This window comes from Lissotriton vulgaris, chromosome 5 (assembly GCF_964263255.1).
Source record: "Lissotriton vulgaris chromosome 5, aLisVul1.2, whole genome shotgun sequence".
Lineage (NCBI taxonomy): Eukaryota > Metazoa > Chordata > Amphibia > Caudata > Salamandridae > Lissotriton > Lissotriton vulgaris.
Window position 1 is genome coordinate 1,867,625,108 of NC_141693.1, and position 18,772 is coordinate 1,867,643,879.

The following is an 18,772-nucleotide window of genomic DNA, read 5'->3' on the forward strand; positions in this document are numbered from 1 at the left end:
AGGATTCGAGGGCGGCCTTGGAGGTCAAGATTGGCGAGGTGGGCTCGGAGGTACTACTGCTGCGCCAGGATTTTCAGAATTTGACAGAAAGGGTGACGACGGCGGAAACACGGATCAGCGAGGCGGAAGACTCTTTCACCACCCTCCGAAAGGACATGGCAGAACTTCAAGCGTCCCACCGGCAGCTGCTGTGGAAGGTGGATGATGCCGAACACAGGGCCAGACGCAACAACCTACGCTTCGTAGGTTTTAGAGAAGGCATTGAAGGGACAAACGTGGCGGCCTATCTATACTCCTGGCTAAAGACAATGTTCCCACAGGCCCACTTCTCGAACTGTTTTGTCATTGAACGGGCGCATAGGGCACTGCTGGCAAAGCCGCCGGAGGGAGCACGGCCGAGACCGATCATCGCCCGCTTTCTCAATTTTGCAGATAGGGATCTAATACTGAGGGAAGCCAGAAAGAAAGGGGAACTGCGGTTAGAAAACACAACCATCATGATCTTCCCAGACTACAGCCAGGAGGTACAGAAACAAAGACGATCCTACGATACGGTGAAGGCGAAATTGATAGATCTAAATATACAGTACATGTTGCTCTTTCCGGCGAAGCTGAAAGTAATCTTTGGGGGCAGGACACACTTTTTCAATCGCCCGGTAGAGGCATGGCAATGGCTGGAGGAGCGTCCGATACTCCAGGGGGCGGAGAATGAAGGTCGCAGGATCAGGGACGAGCTGGTGGCTGCCAACCTGCTAAAGAAAGCCCCCATAAGACCCAAAGAGTCAAGAAACCACGGACCAGCAGACGCGTCCAGACAACTCCATATCCTGATCCTACCACGTCGGAACGGAGAAGACGGAACGCGGCAACTTCCGCAGGGAGGGCGACAGCGTCGGGGTCCAGGTTCAGTTGTCTGGCCAACCACGATGGCTCAGAGGAAGAAGATGACTTAGGTGGCAAGACATCGGAGGGGGAGGAGGTGGTGGAACAATCCTTGCATCCCCTAGTGACTGCGATCCGAGAACTGGAACAGGAGGCTCTCGACCCAACCGAAGATCTGGACACTGGGACGCAGGGCTCGCATTCCTGACGAGGGATAGGACTGATATCTGAAATGGCAGCTCATCGATGAGGGGGCACGCAAGTTATACACACCCCTTTATTTATTGTTTATTGTTTATTTCTATGTTATGCACTTCGTTTTTTCAGTTTAATCAGGAGTGGGAGGGACACTTGCCCGTTACGTGAGGTGCATTTGTAGGTTTAGTGGGGGGGCTCCAGGGGTGGGCGACAGACCCTCTCCGCCAGTAGTCTTAGTTCTGCGGAAGCTGAGACTGAAGGAGGGGTGGCGGGGAGGGGGATGGGGGGCAGTTGCGGGTGTTGCCAGTTCGGGGGAGTTGGGGGATGGGAGCGGGGGTGGGGGGGTGAGGGGAGGGTGGCGGACGGCTCCGGTTCTGTCAAGAACAACACCCGAAACATCCACCTATGAAAGTGGCACAGGTGTGGACTGATCAGCAGGGCATATACGTGGGGGGTGCGCGGAAGGTGGGGGAGGCAGGAATACACGTTTGTCTCTGCATATGCCCCACCCAAACTGCAGGTAGGAACGCTGAAGGGAGTGTCAGATATCATCCTTAATACGTCGGACACAATCCAAATTCTTGGGGGAGACTTAAATGACGTAATGAACCCCATGGTAGACAGGACTGGGGATCGAGACAGACCACAGACTGTGACGCCGCTGGCCAAGTCCATGAATGCGCTCGGTCTCCTAGATGTGTGGCGATGGCTCCATCCGGACATCAGGGCTTTCTCTTTCTTCTCCGGGGCACACAAGGTGTAATCTCGCCTGGAATATATTTTCATGGCGCGACAGGCATTACAGGTATCAGATTCAGCAGAGTACTGCGCCCGAGGGGTGTCTGACCACTCGCCATTGCTCCTGGCGGTGGGCAGGAAGCGGAGGGAGGGGCCCGAAATACTTAGACTATCGGCCTGGGATTTACAGAACCCGGAAATCCTGAAGGGACTGCGAGCGGACGTGAAAGTGTACCTGGCGGATAATATAGACTCGGTGGACTCCCGAATAGTTGTTTGGGAAGCCCTCAAGGTGGTGCTCCGAGATCGAGCACAGTGTAGATTGGCAGAAGACAGGAAAAAAGTCCAGGCCGAGATACAGGCTCTAGAAGTGCAGATACTGGTGCTGAAAAATGAGCACCTGCTTACCAGGGACCCGGGGAAACTTAGACGCCTGGCTGATCAGCAACTCCAGTATAGGCAATTGGTTACAGGGGAGGCAAAGTCACAGGCACTGGCGACCCTGCATTGTATCTATGATGTAGGGGACAAATCTGGATGGCTGCTGGCATGGCTCAGCAGAAAGGAAAGAGATGATAGATGGGTGGACAGGGTGCGGGATGGTCGTGGCGGCTGGGCATGCACGGATACCACAATAGCAGAAGCATTTGCGGACTGCTATGCCACCTTCTACCAAGCACGTGACCTAGGGTCGAAAGAGGATGCGCTGCAATATATGGCACATCTCGACCTCCCGACACTAGAGGAGGCGGATCACAAAGACTTAGAGAACGAGGGGACTGAAGAGGAAGTTAGGGTCGCTCTGACCAAACTCCGTGCAGGGAAAGCTCCGGGCCCGAACGGCTTCCCCGCGGAATTCTTCAAGAAAATGGCGGACCTCCTGACACGCCACTTGTTGGGCCTCTCCCGGGACGCTGAGGAGGAAGGCCAGCTCCGACTGGACCTCAGACAGGCCACAATCGTCCCAATCCACAAACCGGGGAAGCCAGCAGAGGACTGCTCGTCCTACCGCCCCATTTCCCTCCTGAATGTGGAGACGAAGCTTTACGCAACAATTCTGGCTCTCCGTCTGCGACAGGTCATACCAGGGCTGGTCCATCTTGACCAAACGGGGTTCATCCCAGAGAGGGCCACTAGGTACACTATACAGAGGACCCATAACTGGCTTCAGGAGGTGAGAAACAGGACGGAACCTCACTGGTTCCTGTCCCTGGACGCAGAAAAGGCGTTTGATGCTGTCCACTGGCCTTTTCTGGAGGGGGTACTGGAGCGCATGGGATTTAGACCCAAGTACAGACGCAAAATTGGTCTATTATACACGTGCCGGAGTGCCAGGGTTCGGGTGAACGGGGCAATGTCTAAGGCTTTCCACATACAACGGGGAACTAGGCGCTAAGTCTGGTTATCAGATCAACTGGCACAAATCAACGCTCTATGACCCTCGGGGAAGGGACGGGTAGCCCAGGCTGCCTGAGAGACTGCTGACAACCGGAGAGGGATTTACGTACCTAGGGATATTTATCACCACAAACGGTTACCTTTCCTACGACCGGAACATTGATCGAGTTCTGCGTAATTTCGTAGCGGACGCTGACAGATGGCGATCGCTCCCCCTGGCGATTCGGGGACGGGCAGCTATGTTTAAGATGATCTCGCTTCCGAGATTCCTCTATGCCTTCCAGAACGAGTATTTCCCCCTGAAAAGTAAGGTCTTACGGGACGTACATGCGGAACTGCGATCCTATCTATTGCTGGGAAAGCACCCTAGAGTAGCGCTGGCGACCCTGCAGAGACACCAATATGATGGAGGGATTTCGCTTCCTGATCTAGAAGCCTACTATTGGGCGGAACACCTGACCCCCATTAATGAGTGGATACACGCACCTGCCACACACCCCACCTATGCTCTGGAAAGGCACAGTATGGGCACCCACACATGTCTCCACTACATCTATAAAGGTAGGGGGCAGGCCAGGCTACTGCCGGGTACTAAAATCACGCTGGGGGCATGGAAAAGGGCGACGAAAGCCATTAAATGGGAGCATAGACCGACGAAACAGACCCCGCTATGGGGCTGCACCTAGCTGAAGGAACTCAGCAAGCTCCAAGGGTTTCAGGGGTGGGACGCCATTGGCATCTCTACCCTAGGAGACGTAACCAAAAAGGGGGCACTGCAATCCTTCCCTTCACTACAGGCAGACTTTGGGCTTCACCGCTCCCAGTTTTTTAAATATATGCAACTGAGACATGCAGAGGGGGCGTTGCTGGAGGCGCTCCCCGAATATGCGCCTTTTGGAGGGTCGCCTGCTGCAGGAACAGATCCCCGAAAAGGCAGTCTCCTTCACATACAAAACTATTATGAACAATAGACCTAACAGACTAGAGGGGCTCCGGACCACATGGGAACAGGAAGTGGGGGACATGGATGACGTAGACTGTGGTACGGTACTGATGCATCCCAGGGAGGTGGCAATTAAGTCGCGCCTCCGCTTGATCCAGTTCAAGATCCTACACAGGGTCTATTTTGATAGAGTGAGGCTATATAAAATGGGAAGAATATCCGACCCCTGCTGCCTGCACTGCGGACTTGATGGAGGAGATTTCTTACACACTATTTGGTGGTCCTGCCCACTTATTCAAACATACTGGAGGGAGATCCTCGCTGAATTGGGAAAGGTGCTGAGGATAGACATTCCAATAGACCCGAAGCTCATACTCCTGGGGATGACCAACGATGTGGACCTAGCCCGTCCAATACTGATTTTCCTGGGACTATCTCTGGTAGTGGCCAAAAGGGACGTAGCTAGGAAATGGGGGGCACCAGATGTACCACAACTGGGGGAATGGAGAAGGGGAATGGACCAATACATGGCGGCCAAAAAGGTTACATATAAAGCACAAGGGTGCCCCAAGAAATTCCGAAGAGTGTGGGGTAAATGGCGACACTATCATGGACTAGATGGAGGTCTCTAAGGGGACACTAACATTTGGCTGTAGGATTACTATGAAGGGGAAGAGCGCCAGAAACCGGGAGCTCTTGCTGACAAGGACTTGGAGGACAGTGTTGGTTGGACATTTGGATGATGGCACGGGGTCCTAGAACCGGTGGGAGGTGGGAGGGATAAGGGGCTGGGGACGTGGGGATGCTGCTTGACACTGACATGCTTGTTAGCTGTTTTTTCTAAGCTGCAAAACAATAAAAATGTTTTTTTTTAAAAGTACGACACCTCAAAGGACACTGTATTACGAGTATGATCTGCATATCTGCTTTATCTTATATGACCCCAAGTTTAAAATATTAAACAATCTTCGAGGGTTAATGTTTAAGTTCAAACCAAATTCTTCATTTACGCTCTCTTCTTCGTCACTCAGGCGATCTCTGTGCACCACCCCCACCCCATTGACAAAGCTAATTAGTCCCTCATCTGCGAGACCTATTGGCCCTGCCAATGCTTGTTTTTGGTAGGTGGGGTAAATTAAATGACTTACCCAGAATCACAGGATGTTGAGCCGACGCTGAGACTCAAACTTGGTGTTGGACTTGGCCCTTCTGGCAGGTTCACCCCTAAAACTTTTTGTTTATGAATGTGAATTGGAGGTAGTGATTTTTGGGTTCTGCCCACTTTCACTGTGTCCCAGTGGAAAGTGCGTGCGCACTCTGAGTGCGTGGAGTAAGGTTGGCTTGCCCTCCCATAGGAATGCATGGGGAATGTATGTGTCCATGGTAGTTCCTGATGAGTGTGGTGTGCAGGCTCGAGTTTGGTATGTGCGGACTCGTGTGATTGAATGCTTCGCAATGATGTATGTGGCATGATTGTGTCTTGTGTGGAAGTGCCACTTCTAGGAGTTGGCATATTAGTGTAAAATGTGTCTGGCGTGTGATTGGCTGGAGCTGGCTGGTGAGCCTGGCTCCATGAGTCTGGGTGGGTCTGCCCGGTGGTGAGTGTTGAGATTAGCATGCTGATGACTGGGGAGGAGTGCACCTGGATCCTGACTAGGGCTGGGCTTTCCCCACACAATGCAGGCTCCGCCCCCTGTGGTGCAACTAATGACCCTAGCCCTGCCAGTGAATAGAGTGAGGGGCTGAGCACATCAAGGGTGCTCACCAACCAGCTACGACTGGTTTTTCCCCTCACCCTGTGACAAAGACAAAGGAATGTGGTGTATAAAAATGGGGCTGTGTCCCCACACAAACTGTTCTCTTCCAGGATCCTGAGGGGGCTGCTGCTGTTGCTGGGCAGGAGGACCGCCACTTGGGCTGCCTCCCTACCTGGAGGCCCAGTCAGCAGGCTCTGGGCCCAGCCTTGCCCCCTGCCCACCTGAAGAACTTTGCTGGAACTTTATTGGGCTTATAGCGCTTGGGAGCGCTGTATTTGCTTTCTAGCACTGAGAGCGCTTTACTTTTAGCCCCTAGCACCTGGGAGCGCTTATCCTTCACCTTTAGCGCTTTATTGTACTTGCAGCGCTCAAGAGCGCTTTATTTCCGCCCTAAGCGCTTGGGAGCGCTTTACTGCTATTTTGGACCTTGCTTTTGGTCTGTAGTGCCCGGGAGCGCACTATTTTTGTCGATAGCGCTAAGGAGCGCCTTCACCCCCTTTGCCGGTGCCCACCCGGCATTTCTAAACCCCGTGGCTGCGAAAGAATTGCCGCCGCCGGCCGGAAGTCAGGCAGGCCGGGGGCGGGACATCGGGACAACCGGAAGCGGACGGGAGCCCACCCCGTGGTCCGGTGCGGAGGAGAGAGATGTCAGAGACACCAGCGCCGGCTCGAGCGGGCCCCCCCCTGGGGAGCGGGAGAGCCCGCCTGGCTTCTGGTGAGCGGTGCAGAGAATTGTAGGAGTCCGCCCGCAGCTGCAGGCGGAGAGGAGTGGAGGCCGTGTCTGAGGCAGAGGCGGAGCTCCGCAGCGTGAAGGAGAGCCCCGCTGCCAGCCGCCTGACCAGGAGACTCGGTGAGTGGAGACCAGGGGGGAGTGGTGGCCGAGAAGTGCGAGGCTCGGGTGCATCTTTTTGAGTGATTGAGAGCCTGAGAGGCTCCGGGGCAGTTTTCCCTTTGTGCATATCCGAGTCCCCAGAGGGGGGGGACTCCGACGTTCGGGGCACATCTGTGACGAGCCCCGAGAGGCCCAGGGGCATTCCTGTTTTCGAGCCCCGAGAGGCTCAGCGCGCCCCTGTGCATGTACAAGCCTGGGAGGCTCGAGGCTGTATTTCTTTCATTAGAGCCCAGAGAGGCTCAAGAGCAGGTTCTTCTTTCTCCCCCAAGCGGCCCCATGTGTTGACGAGCCCCGGGAGGCTCAAGGGGGCATTTATTTGTCTTGAGTCCAGGATGAACTCCAACGAGGGGCACATCATTATTTAAGAGCCCAGAGAGGCTCAGGCGACCTTGCTGTGTGTAGGGCCACGAGGGCTCTAGGGGCATCAGTTATTTTGAGCCTGAGAGGCTCCTGAGGGGCCAGTCCTGTGTTTAGAGCCCAGAGGGGCTCAGGGGACAGTCAGTTGGCCAGAGCCTGCGAGGCTCCAGCGTTGGCCCCATCATTGTCTACACAACTGCCCAGCACTTCGTGGGCAGCTGCCACGTTTAGGCCCCTGACTTTGGGACACAGGGCGTCCTAGCCCCCACAAGGCCAGTTGGCCTATGGACAGTCACAGGTGGTGACTTATGTGAGTTTGGCGCAATTGTTCTTTTGCTGCACCTCTGAATGTGTTTTTATGCGTCATGTGCCTTGTTTTTTACACCGCTGAATGTAGGTTCTGCATCATGTGTTTTGCTTCCCTACACCTCTGAATGTGTTGTGATGCATCATGTGTAATGTGCTTATACCCCTACAGGTATTGTGATACTTAGGTGGTTGTTCTTGCCAGTATAGGCGGTGCTAGTGAGGTCCTGGTTCCCTGCGTGACCTGTTCCTAAGGTGGTTAAGGTTGCGTAGGTGGTACTTAACCTTTACCAGTAGTTACTGGTTGTGTGCTTTATGTTCTATTTTGTGCTACAGTGAATATTACTATATGTGCTAATTATTATTCCTACAAGTGCTAATTCTCCCAAGTACGAAGTCTGAAAGTGCATATTCCTGACCGTGATCCATGTGGCCCTGTCTTGTACCTATCCCCTGTAAATTCTGCCCGTGCCTGTTGGCACATTGTAAAGTGTGTGTTTTTATCTAATGTGTTTTGGTATAATACAAAGGCTATTTTTATATATAACCTTGTGTGGAGTTTCCTTTGTGGTGGGCCTTGGGGGGTGTTGCTGGGGTGCGTGTGCAAATACTTAACTCACATAGCCTCCAAGTTTAGCCTTGTTGCTCGTGCCACGTTACCTAGAGGGTGAGCAGGGGTTATCTGGGCGTGTAACTCCCTTGCCCTGACTTAGGAGTGGTGTTCTCTGACTGACTTTGGCGCAAGCCCTGGCCAGCCGGGGATCCCATTTCTAACATTGGCAGCAGCGTGAGGATCCGGATTTGTGTTTGCGTTGTACCGCAGTGGCAACAGGCCGCACTACAAAACTCTGCATTTTAGATGACCACATTTTGGGGATTATTGTCTTTTTGAAGTTCCATTATTTCTTCTCCTAAGAGTGTCATTTTCAAATAGTGTCCAGTGCATTTGTTCCCCTGCCCCGCACCCAGAGTTTGGTACTTGTGTCACGTGTGGTCAGGTTGAGAAGTCAGGGGTGGTAGAAACTGCCTTACCAGTCCGAGGGGGGGTTGTGTTTGAATGAATGGTGTGTGGCACTAGACAAGTGAAGGGTGAGTTCTCTAGGGAGCTCACTGAATCTTTGTACATTTGGTACTCTTGCTTCAGCGCTGACTGTTAGGTCCCCTGTGTTGTACGTGTCTGTGAGCATCCTGCCAAGATGGAATCTTCTTTTAACCTCTGTGGCCTGTTTAGGTACAGTATGCATGGGTTGGTGCAGTTTTGTGAGGAGAGAGACATCACAGTGAATGAGTCCAAGCTTAGGGATAACCTGATCCTATGGCAGAAGGATGACTGGGAACGTGAGCACAGTGAGAAAGAGAGGGCCCGGGCCTCACACCATGTGGGTGGTGGGTCTGTGGGGAGCCCTGAAGAGGCTGAAGAGGAGGATGAGGATGACAGTGAATGGACGCCAGCAGAGAGCGAGGACCCCATAGATAGGGAGTCCCTTGCTGGGTCCAGTGTAGGAGGCAGCGCCTCATCCCTTTCCCGGCCCCTGTCCCCAGAAGAGTGGGTAGATAGGAGGGAAGAAAGGAAGCACTAGCTGGCTTTGTAAAAGCTCATGTTAGAGCATGCCAAGGAGATAGCGGAGCTGGATGTGCAGGACAGGATGGCGGAGGCTGAGAGGGCCTTTGCCAGAGAGAGATTAGCTCAGGAGGGTAGATTGTCCCCTGAGCGCAGTTTTAATTTCCTGGACTCCCCAGGGAGGGTTGAGTCCAGTGGTGGCAGCTATATAGACATCAGTGCAGGAAATCCCATTCCCAGTTACCAGAGTATGGTACTTGTTTCCCCAGAGGAGGAGTATAGGTTGAGATTCCAGGGCAGTAGGAAACTGTCTCACCAGTCTTGGGGGGAGTTTGTGGATGAATATCAAGATGCACTGTCTGATTGGTCATTGGTTCACACGGAATCTGATTTTGTCAAACTGTTTGATCTGGTTCTAAGAGAGCAGGTGCTCAGTAGTTGTTTACCAGGGTTGCGCCAACACCTGTTGGAATATGGGTTGACTGATCCAGACACCCTTGCAGAAGAAGCAGTGCGCAGGGAGAGTGCCAGAGGTTCTGTAGAGTCATTGGAGAGTGAGTCCGACAGTAGTGGTACAAGTATCTTCCAGCCCAGCGTGGTGGAAGAAGCTCAGTGTAGCCCAGCTAGGTCCCAGTATAGTGAGAGGGGTGGAGAGGCTGACTACCTGGCTCAGTGGAGCAGGAGTCAGTGGGAGGCTGAGAGTCCCTAGAGGCCCGAAGCCCTAACTCAGAACCTGGGTGGTTTCTTGAGGGAACACCAGGTTGGGGACCTAGGCTGTCCTGTTAGTACCCTTGAGGAGGATCTCCTAGTGTCTAGGGAACCTGGAGCATCTGTAACTAGAGCTCCAGGGGTTCCAGTGTCCGGCAGTGCTACTCCAGGAGGGAGGGCACACAAGTCCGAAGTGAGGGGTGATTGGGGGATGAGTTTCCCAGTGGATGCACCAGTGGACCAGGGACTAGCCAGTTGGGCTAGATCTCCTTGGGGGGACCCGGGTAGCGCCACTTCTGTTCTGGGGGATCTTCACGCACTGTCAGGTGGACAGGGGACGGGAGATCTGCGCCAGACAGACAGTCACACGACATATGGGTCATGTGTCAGCCTCAGGGGGATGGTGTGTGAGTCCCCGGAAGTCCTGGAGTGCCAGGCAATTATTCCACCAAAGGTTTTAGACCGGAGGTTGGGAGGCCAGATTCAGGTTCAGCCTGACCTGAAGGGTAGGACGTCTGTAAGCAGCATCCTGACCGGTTCATCTTCCAGGGGAACCCCTCCAGTTGGGAGGGTGCAGACCTCTGGAAGGGGGTGCAGAGGGTGGGAAAGCCCACCTCTGACCCCGGTGCAGCCTGAGGGGTTAAACCCTGGGTTGGAATGGCGTGCTAGGTGTACCCCTCGCCGGAGGAGGAGGAACCCTAGGACAAGAGGTAGGGGGAGGAGAGTCTTCCCTGAGACTCCTGGTCCGCCTGAGGTTGTAGACCCTAGGCTGGAGAACCAGTGGCAGTCTAAATCTGTCTTGCAGACAGGAAGAGTGGAGAGTGGCTACTATGTGCCAGGGTTACTACCCCCCACTCTGTGAGTAGGCAGGAACCAGTGGCACCTGGGTGGCCTAGGCCCTGGTCCTGGCCGAGGACAGATGGAGAGTACCTGTGAGGTAGCCCAGTTAAGTCCCTACAGTAGTTTTAGAAAGAACCCCAGGGGTTCACGGTGGCGTAGAACAGGAGGGTGTCCCTGCAGTTGCGGGCCCGCGTCCGTGTTTTATCGCCCCAAGCAGGGAAGCCCATCACAGTGGTGATTGGTCTGCCCTGCGTTTTGGCGGGAAGGGGGTTGTGTTGGAGGTAGTGATTTTTGGGTTCTGCGCACTTTCACTGTGTCCCAGTGGAAAGTGCGTGCGCACTCTGAGTGCGTGGAGTAAGGTTGGCCTGCCCTCCCATAGGAATGCATGGGGAATGTATGTCTCCCTGGTAGTTCCTGATTCGTATGGTGTGCAGGCTCGAGTTTGGTATGTGCGGACGCGTGTGATTGAATGCTTCGCAATGATGTATGTGGCATGATTGTGTCTTGTGTGGAAGTGCCACTTCTAGGAGTTGGCAAATTAGTGTAAAATGTGGCTGGCGTGTGATTGGCTGGAGCTGGCTGGTGAGCCTGGCTCCAGGAGTCTGGGTGGGTCTGCCCGGTGGTGAGTGTTGAGATTAGCATGCTGATGACTGGGGAGGAGTGCACCTGGATCCTGAATAGGGCTGGGCTTTCCCCACACAATGCTGGCTCCGCCCCCTGTGGTGCGTCTAATGACCCTAACCCTGCCAGTGAATAGAGTGAGGGGCTGAGCACATCAAGGGTGCTCACCAACCAGCTCCAACTGGTTTTTCCCCTCACCTTGTGACAAAGACAAAGGAATGTGGTGTATAAAAATGGGGCTGTGTCCCACACAAACTGTTCTCTTCCAGGATCCTGAGGGGGCTGCTGCTGTTGCTGGGCAGGAGGACCGCCACTTGGCCTGCCTCCCTGCCTGGAGGCCCAGTGAGCTGGCTCTGGGCCCAGCCTTGCCCCCTGCCCACCTGAAGAACTTTGCTGGAACTTTATTGGGCTTATAGCGCCTGGGAGTGCTGTATTTGCTTTCAAGCACTGAGAGCGCTTTACTTTTAGCCCCTAGCGCCTGGGAGCGCTTTTCCTTCACCTTTAGCGCTTTATTGTACTTTCAGCGCTCGAGCGCTTTATTTCCGCCCTAAGCGCTTGGGAGCGCTTTACTGCTATTTTGGACCTTGCTTTTGGTCTGTAGTGCCCGGGAGCGCTCTATTTTTGTCGATAGCGCTAAGGAGCGCCTTCACCCCCTTTGCCGGTGCCTACCCGGCATTTTTAAATCCCGTGGCTGCGAAAGAATTGCCGCCGCCGCCCGGCCGGAAATCAGGCAGGCCGGGGGCGGGACGTCGGGACAACCGGAAGCGGACGGGAGCCCACCCCGTGCTCCGGTGCAGAGGAGAGAGAGGCCAGAGACACCAGCGCCAGCTCGAGCGGGGCCCCCCCCCCGGGGAGCGGGAGAGCCCGCCTGGTGAGCTGTGCAGAGGATTGCAGGAGTCCGCCCACAGCTGCAGGCGGAGAGGAGCGGAGGCCATGTCTGAGGCAGAGGTGGCGCTCCGCAGCGTGAAGGAGAGCCCCGCTGCCAGGCGCCTGACCAGGAGACCCGGTGAGTGGAGACCCGGGGGGAGTGGTGGCCGAGAAGTGCGAGGCTCGGGTGCATCTTTTTGAGTGATTGAGAGCCTGAGAGGCTCCTGGGCAGTTTTCCCTTTGTGCATATCCGAGTCCCCAGAGGGGGGGACTTCGACGTTCGGGGCACATCTGTGACGAGCCCCGAGAGGCCCAAGGGGCATTCCTGTTTTCGAGCCCCGATAGGCTCAGCACGCCCCTGTGCATTTACGAGCCTGGGAGGCTCGAGGCTGCATTTCTTTCATTAGAGCCCAGAGAGGCTCAAGAGCAGGTTCTTCTTTCTCCCCCAAGCGGCCCCATGTGTTGACGAGCCCCGGGAGGCTCGAGGGGGTATTTATTTGTCTTGAGTCCAAGAGGGACTCCAACGAGGGGCACATCATTATTTAAGAGCCCAGAGAGGCTCAGGCGACCTTGCTGTGTGTAGAGCCACGAGGACTCTAGGGGCATCAGTTATTTTGAGCCTGAGAGGCTCCTGAGGGGCCAGTCCTGTGTTTAGAGCCCAGAGGGGCTCAGGGGACAGTCAGTTGGCCAGAGCCTGCGAGGCTCCAGCGTTGGCCCCATCATTGTCTACACAGCTGCCCAGCACTTCATGGGCAGCTGCCACGTTTAGGCCCCTGACTTTGGGACACAGGGCGTCCTAGCCCCCACAAGGCCAGTTGGCCTATGGACAGTCACAGGTGGTGTCTTATGTGAGTTTGGCGCAATTGTTCTTTTGCTGCACCTCTGAATGTGTTTTATGCGTCATGTGCCTTGTTTTTTACACCGCTGAATGTAGGTTCTGCATCATGTGTTTTCCTTCCCTACACCTCTGAATGTGTTGTGATGCATCATGTGTAATGTGCTTATACCCCCTACAGGTATTGTGATACTTAGGTGGTTGTTCTTGCTAGTACAGGTGGTGCTAGTGAGGCCCTGGTTCCCTGCGTGACCTGTTCCTAAGGTGGTTGGGGTTGCGTAGGTGGTACTTAACCTTTACCAGTAGTTACTGGTTGTGTGCTTTATGTTCTATTTTGTGCTACAGTGAATATTACTATATGTGCTAATTATTATTCCTACAAGTGCTAATTCTACCAAGTACTAAGTCCGAAAGTGCATATTCCTGACAGTGGTCCATGTGGCCCTGTCTTGTTAAAGTGTGTGTTTTTATCTAATGTGTTTTGGTATAATACAAAGGCTATTTTTATATATAACCTTGTGTGGAGTTTCCTTTGTTGTGGGCCTTGGGTGTTGTTGCTGGGGTGCGTGCGCAAATACTTAACTCCGTCAGTCAGATAGACTTTATTCGGTTATAAATCTTTGACAACCAAAAAAGTACATTAAAAGGAAAACACAATTCATAGTCTATTTACATATGTCAATCAAAACAATAAATAGATTAAAAAGTACAGGGACTCATATCTAAAAAGTATTATGATTAAACAGTTATTGTTTGTCTTGAATGAAAAACATTTCTAAGAAATACAGAAACCGATGCCACTGAGAATATGTCTTCCAGTTTCTGAATGGCTAGGAAAGCAAGTCTACATTGTCTAAAATCCAAATATTTTAAAATGGGAATGATCCACCTTCTCCTCGGTACAGTGTAAAATTTACAAAAGAATAAAATATGAATGTCTGATTGAGTGGAGGTATTGTCACACGGGCAGTTACATAAAAGGGTAGACCAATCATTAATAACCGGGAAACTTAATTATCTAAATAAAATCCCAAATCTAAATCTTGTCAACAGAAACCTTTCATGTGCACTCATCCGCAGGGTTAAATAAGGTTGTATATCCTGCAAGATTAAGATCAATTGATGAGCAATCACAGTTTTTTTGGACATTTCAGTTCGGTCTCTTTGATTCACCTGAAAAGTAAAACATAGCCTCTTAAGCTCTTTCCTAGGGATTCTTATCATTGACATAGGATCATCGTAAAATTCGGGGCAATTCAAGCTGTAGCAGAAAGTCTTAATGTAACTCAGCCATTTTACTCTGTGAACACCCTCTAGTTTTAGAACGTCCTCCAAAATAAGACGATTCAGATGGCACTCTTCATTAGTCCAAACCCTATGCCACAAAAGGACTGGTTCCACCCGAATAAGATCTTCTAAATACTTAACTCACATAGCCTCCAAGTTTAGCCTTGCTGCTCGTGCCACGTTACCTAGAGGGTGAGCAGGGGTTATCTGGGCGTGTAACTCCCTTGCCCTGACTTAGGAGTGGTGGTCTCTGACTGACTTTGGCGCAAGCCCTGGCCAGCCGGGGATCCCATTTCTAACACTTGGTTCCCCAGCTTCAAAGTCGGCAGCTCTGGCTATCAGGCCACGTCCTCTCACATCCTGCACATGAGGCCTTTGACAATGCTTGTTTTGGTGAGTGTGTGATAAAACTTTTAATATCCTTCCAAAACCGTAACAGTATCCGTTCACGCAATAATTGCTTCTAACATGACATCAATGAGTTTTAGCATCTTGTAAGTTTTGCTTGACTAAGAAATGCTTAAAATATTTTCATATTTATGTTTTTTAAACAGTGGTTTGCGATCCTGGGACTTACAGCTCCGACAACAACGCCCATTGTAAGATGTGCTCAAGCATTAGAATACACTACTATGGAGCAACTGCCTGTTAACAAACCTGATCTGACACTGCGTGCTCCTGCTCATGTTCTGAGCCACCTCCTTGAATGTTAAAGATGCTCATTGCTCTAAACTGTCAATCGAAGTACTTTTCCTGCTGCTTGTCTTACTGAGGTGAGAACTTATGATAAATTACAAAAGGACATTACAGTATTTTAAAGTGAGGCCTCTATATAAAATATCATGGCAATTTTTATATGTGATCAACCACACGAGCTCCACACCTCAAGCACCTCTAAGTAAAAAACTATACACTGCTGCGCTGCTCTGAGGGTCTCTGACAACACTCAGTAACAAAACATCTCTCTTTGAGGCTTCTGGTTGCAATCAGGAACAGTGCTTAGTAAAGGAGTAACCCAGACTACAGCATGTCTTTGAACGGCCACGAGCAGCAGAACCCGGCGTCATTTCAAGGAACCGACCAGCACCGAGCAAAGACCCACCTTGACCACACCAGATCTCATCCATGAGCTGCTGGACAAGCATTACAGAGTGAAGCAGGTTACATGGCCAACTTTAAGTGACCAAAGAAAGCTACAGGGGAGCTCTGAGCGACCAGGTGCAGCACAGTAACCCGGGCCAGGAGCAGCAATGACCTAGAATATGAACAATGAATGATAGAATAACCGACTACAACACAACTCAAAGCGGACAGGAACAGTGCCCTGTGGCTGAGTAAATAAGACTGCATGTATTCTGGAAATGGAGGTCCAATAACTGTATTAACCAGAGGAGTGTGCTGAGCTGCACCTACAAACTGGTGAGCAGCTGTGACTGCTCACCAGTGTGACTGTGACTGCTAAACCCATGATCTACTGGGAGTAATGAATGATGCTGAAAACCCAAACTATTTTGAGTCCCAAGCTTGACTAAAAAACCCTAGTAAACGTTGACTGTAGAGTGTCAGTGACAAATTATGAGTAAGTGGGTAGAGCAAGCTTACCTAGCAAACGCTAAATATTTGTGAGCGTTGAGACTGTTAGAACTAGGACGTATGACTTAGTGGTGAGTATTTTTGAGCACGCAACAACCTGAGTATTGCGGTTGCACAGAAGCTACAAGAAGTATTAATGTGAAAGACAATGTGAGATTGAGCACCAGTATAAAATTGTGAGCTTTGGGCAGTGCAGTACCTTACTCATAAACTACACTGTGATAAACCTCATGTACTACTCAAATTAGCAGCACAGAACTGCTAAACCCTTATTTTCATGTTTCATAACCTAGACATCTCCTGTAGCTTTAGTCCTTTTAACTGCCAAAGTAAGACATCTGAGCGTTGTCTCGTTATTGGAAGTAGATCTTTCATAAAGTTACATTGTCTAAACAACAGATCTGTAATCATAACTGGAAATGTGAACAGTATGATAGTCTGAAAATGGTTAGAACAAATGCAAGGACCATGAAGAAGATTATAGAAATGTTATAGATTTACTAGGAGACTTTAGGCATGCATATCCCGTTACAGTAGCTACAGAGAAAGATTCCATTAATATTGTCCAATTCATATCATAAAAGGACAAGTGAAAATCAACTTAGCTTACATACACTTCTACAAAGAAAAAGAAAATTTGAAAACAAGTAGGATGGGTAGCTCTATCCGCTCCTTACTTTCTCTCACGACTCGCACCTTACATCATCTTCCCATTTAAACATGCTTGGTGGTAATGTGATCAGGCCCGCTGGAGTGGCAGAGAAGGATCTAAAGTTGTCCTGTGTCAAGTCTAAGTATGCATAGTTCAGCCTCTAGGATGCCATTTGAAGCCCATTGAGAGTTTCTGCACTGATGCAATAAAGAAAACAATTCTCTGTTACACAACACATAACATGCGAGTATGTTCACTTGTCTACCTTTTCTTTTCCCGGTCATTTAATTTAGGTTAAGCAGCCTTACCTCCCAATAAACTAAGAAATGTAAGCTCCCACCTCTGGCAGCAAAATGGAGTCGAGCGAGCCTTTGTTAGTAGTACCTATAAACTCTTGTTTTCAGCCAGGACCATGAGAAGGACAGCTTTTGCTTGTCCTATAAGGGACAGGAAAAGATAGTGCCAGAAGCCTACCTCTTTATATCTACCGTCACTTGCCTCATTAAACTCACAAAAGCATTCCTCTACTCGGTGTATCCAGACTTCTCAACTTAGCTATCTTATTTCTATCGCAGGGGAGGGATCTCCATTGATTATCACATGCACTAAATAGTTCCGCCTATGTGCGCATGAGCCAGAGCACTTTTTCCAAACTAATATTTTGTGTAGTATATTTGCCTCACTCTGCAAAGGCCAGGAGGTACATGTGAAAAAACACAACTTTTGCATCTTCAAGGCAGGCTATATTGCCAATTAAATTAGTTTACTTTAAAGATGGAAGGAAATTGATGCAGTCTTTAAAAGTCACTAAATATAAGAAAAAGTGACATTTTAAAAACATCTTTCAAAAACCCGTTTTATTTTCTTATAAAGTGAATGTAAGGGAAGGACAGGGCGATGTAACTGTACTGAATGCAGCAATGTAAGAAAGACAATAGAACACTCTGCCATTTGCGGGCACCTGGACCTCCAGCGTCCCATCATGCCTTGTAGGAGGGTGTTGACTCAGTTTTTTAAATCCTTGAATTCACTTCAAAACCATTGCAAAAGTGTTTCACTGGACATTCTTTAGGACAGAGAGTATGTTGAGATCATTTCCTGACACAATATATAAACGCGTCGTGGCGGTGGTATGTTGGGCTAACGAAATAAAAAAATAACTGCACCATCTATCTGGGTTTGCCTCGTCTAATTTTCCTACCTTGGAGCTTGGCTGGAGGACGAATTCTGGAGATATATATGTATATGTATATGTATATATGTATATATGTGTATATATGTATATATGTATATATATATGTATGTGTGTATATATATATATATATATATATATATATATATATATATATATATATATATATATATATGTATATGTATGTATATATATATATATATATATAAAACGAAACCTGCAACACGCCAACATTCCTCAGCACGACAAGAACAGGTACGGACCACTCGAGGGACTCAGTTGAAGTTTCTCAGTGCTTTATTCATTCAATAGATGGCATCCAGTCAGTCATGGCCAGTGCCCCAGCATGACGCGTTTTGACAGACAAGGTCTGTCTTGATCACATGACATGCCACAAACGTTGTGATCTTTTTTTTTGTGCAGATGAGCAGAGACTCTTTGTTTTATGTTTGCCAGATAGTCATGATCCCAGAAGATGGTGACACACTGCAGCTCCTTCTCCAGGCACACCCTGAGAGCGCTTGAGAAGATTTTCTTATATGGCCAAGAAATAACTGTGAAAAAGGCAGGATTCCTTCTACCAGCGCTCCATCTTACGCTCTGAGGAGTTCCTTAGGAGGGGAACGCAAGAAGAGAAGTCAAGGTGAGAGAAGAAGTCCTGTTTGACATCAAGGATATTAATCGCGAGAATAGGTACAGCACCTACTTGCTCACCGTCAAGGTCTGGTTTGATGTTGAGGACACATACAAAGTTGAGGAGGAGTCGGTGGTTTTTGAGACACCCTACTGCTGTGGAGGAAAAGATGGTGCACTAGTTTTCACAAATGAAAGCACCTAGACTCAAGAGCCTACTTGCCGTCTAGAAGGTTTCTCCAGTCAGACAACCACAACCTTCAATATAACCTCAAACACCTGCGACTCCACCTCCTTTATTGGTAAATCCTGCAGCAATTCCACCAGCCATGCCTCCTAGGCCTCTGCTATCACCTGCACAAGTGAAATTTCCACTAAGGCCCATCGGGTGTCAGTTCCAACATTCCAGACTTCGCCCTAGGACTAGGTATAAGTCAAGATCTCACCGTCGTCACTATGGGTCAAGGTTACCCAGAAGGTCCCATATAGATGAAGGTCGGATTCCACAGCCT

General features: G+C 50.4%; 1 protein-coding gene across 1 annotated transcript in view; it reads left to right on the forward strand.

The window, feature by feature from the left end:
* The window catches only part of ZPBP2 (zona pellucida binding protein 2), a 901,537-nt gene extending 885,132 nt beyond the window's left edge, over positions 1 to 16,405 (forward strand). Inside the window, exon 8 of the mRNA XM_086920529.1 lies at positions 14,745 to 16,405. Coding sequence (XP_086776655.1) covers positions 14,745 to 14,842 — 98 coding nt within the window. The 3' untranslated portion in view covers positions 14,843 to 16,405. The remainder of the gene's footprint in view (positions 1 to 14,744) is intronic.
* Positions 16,406 to 18,772: the final 2,367 nt, after the last annotated feature.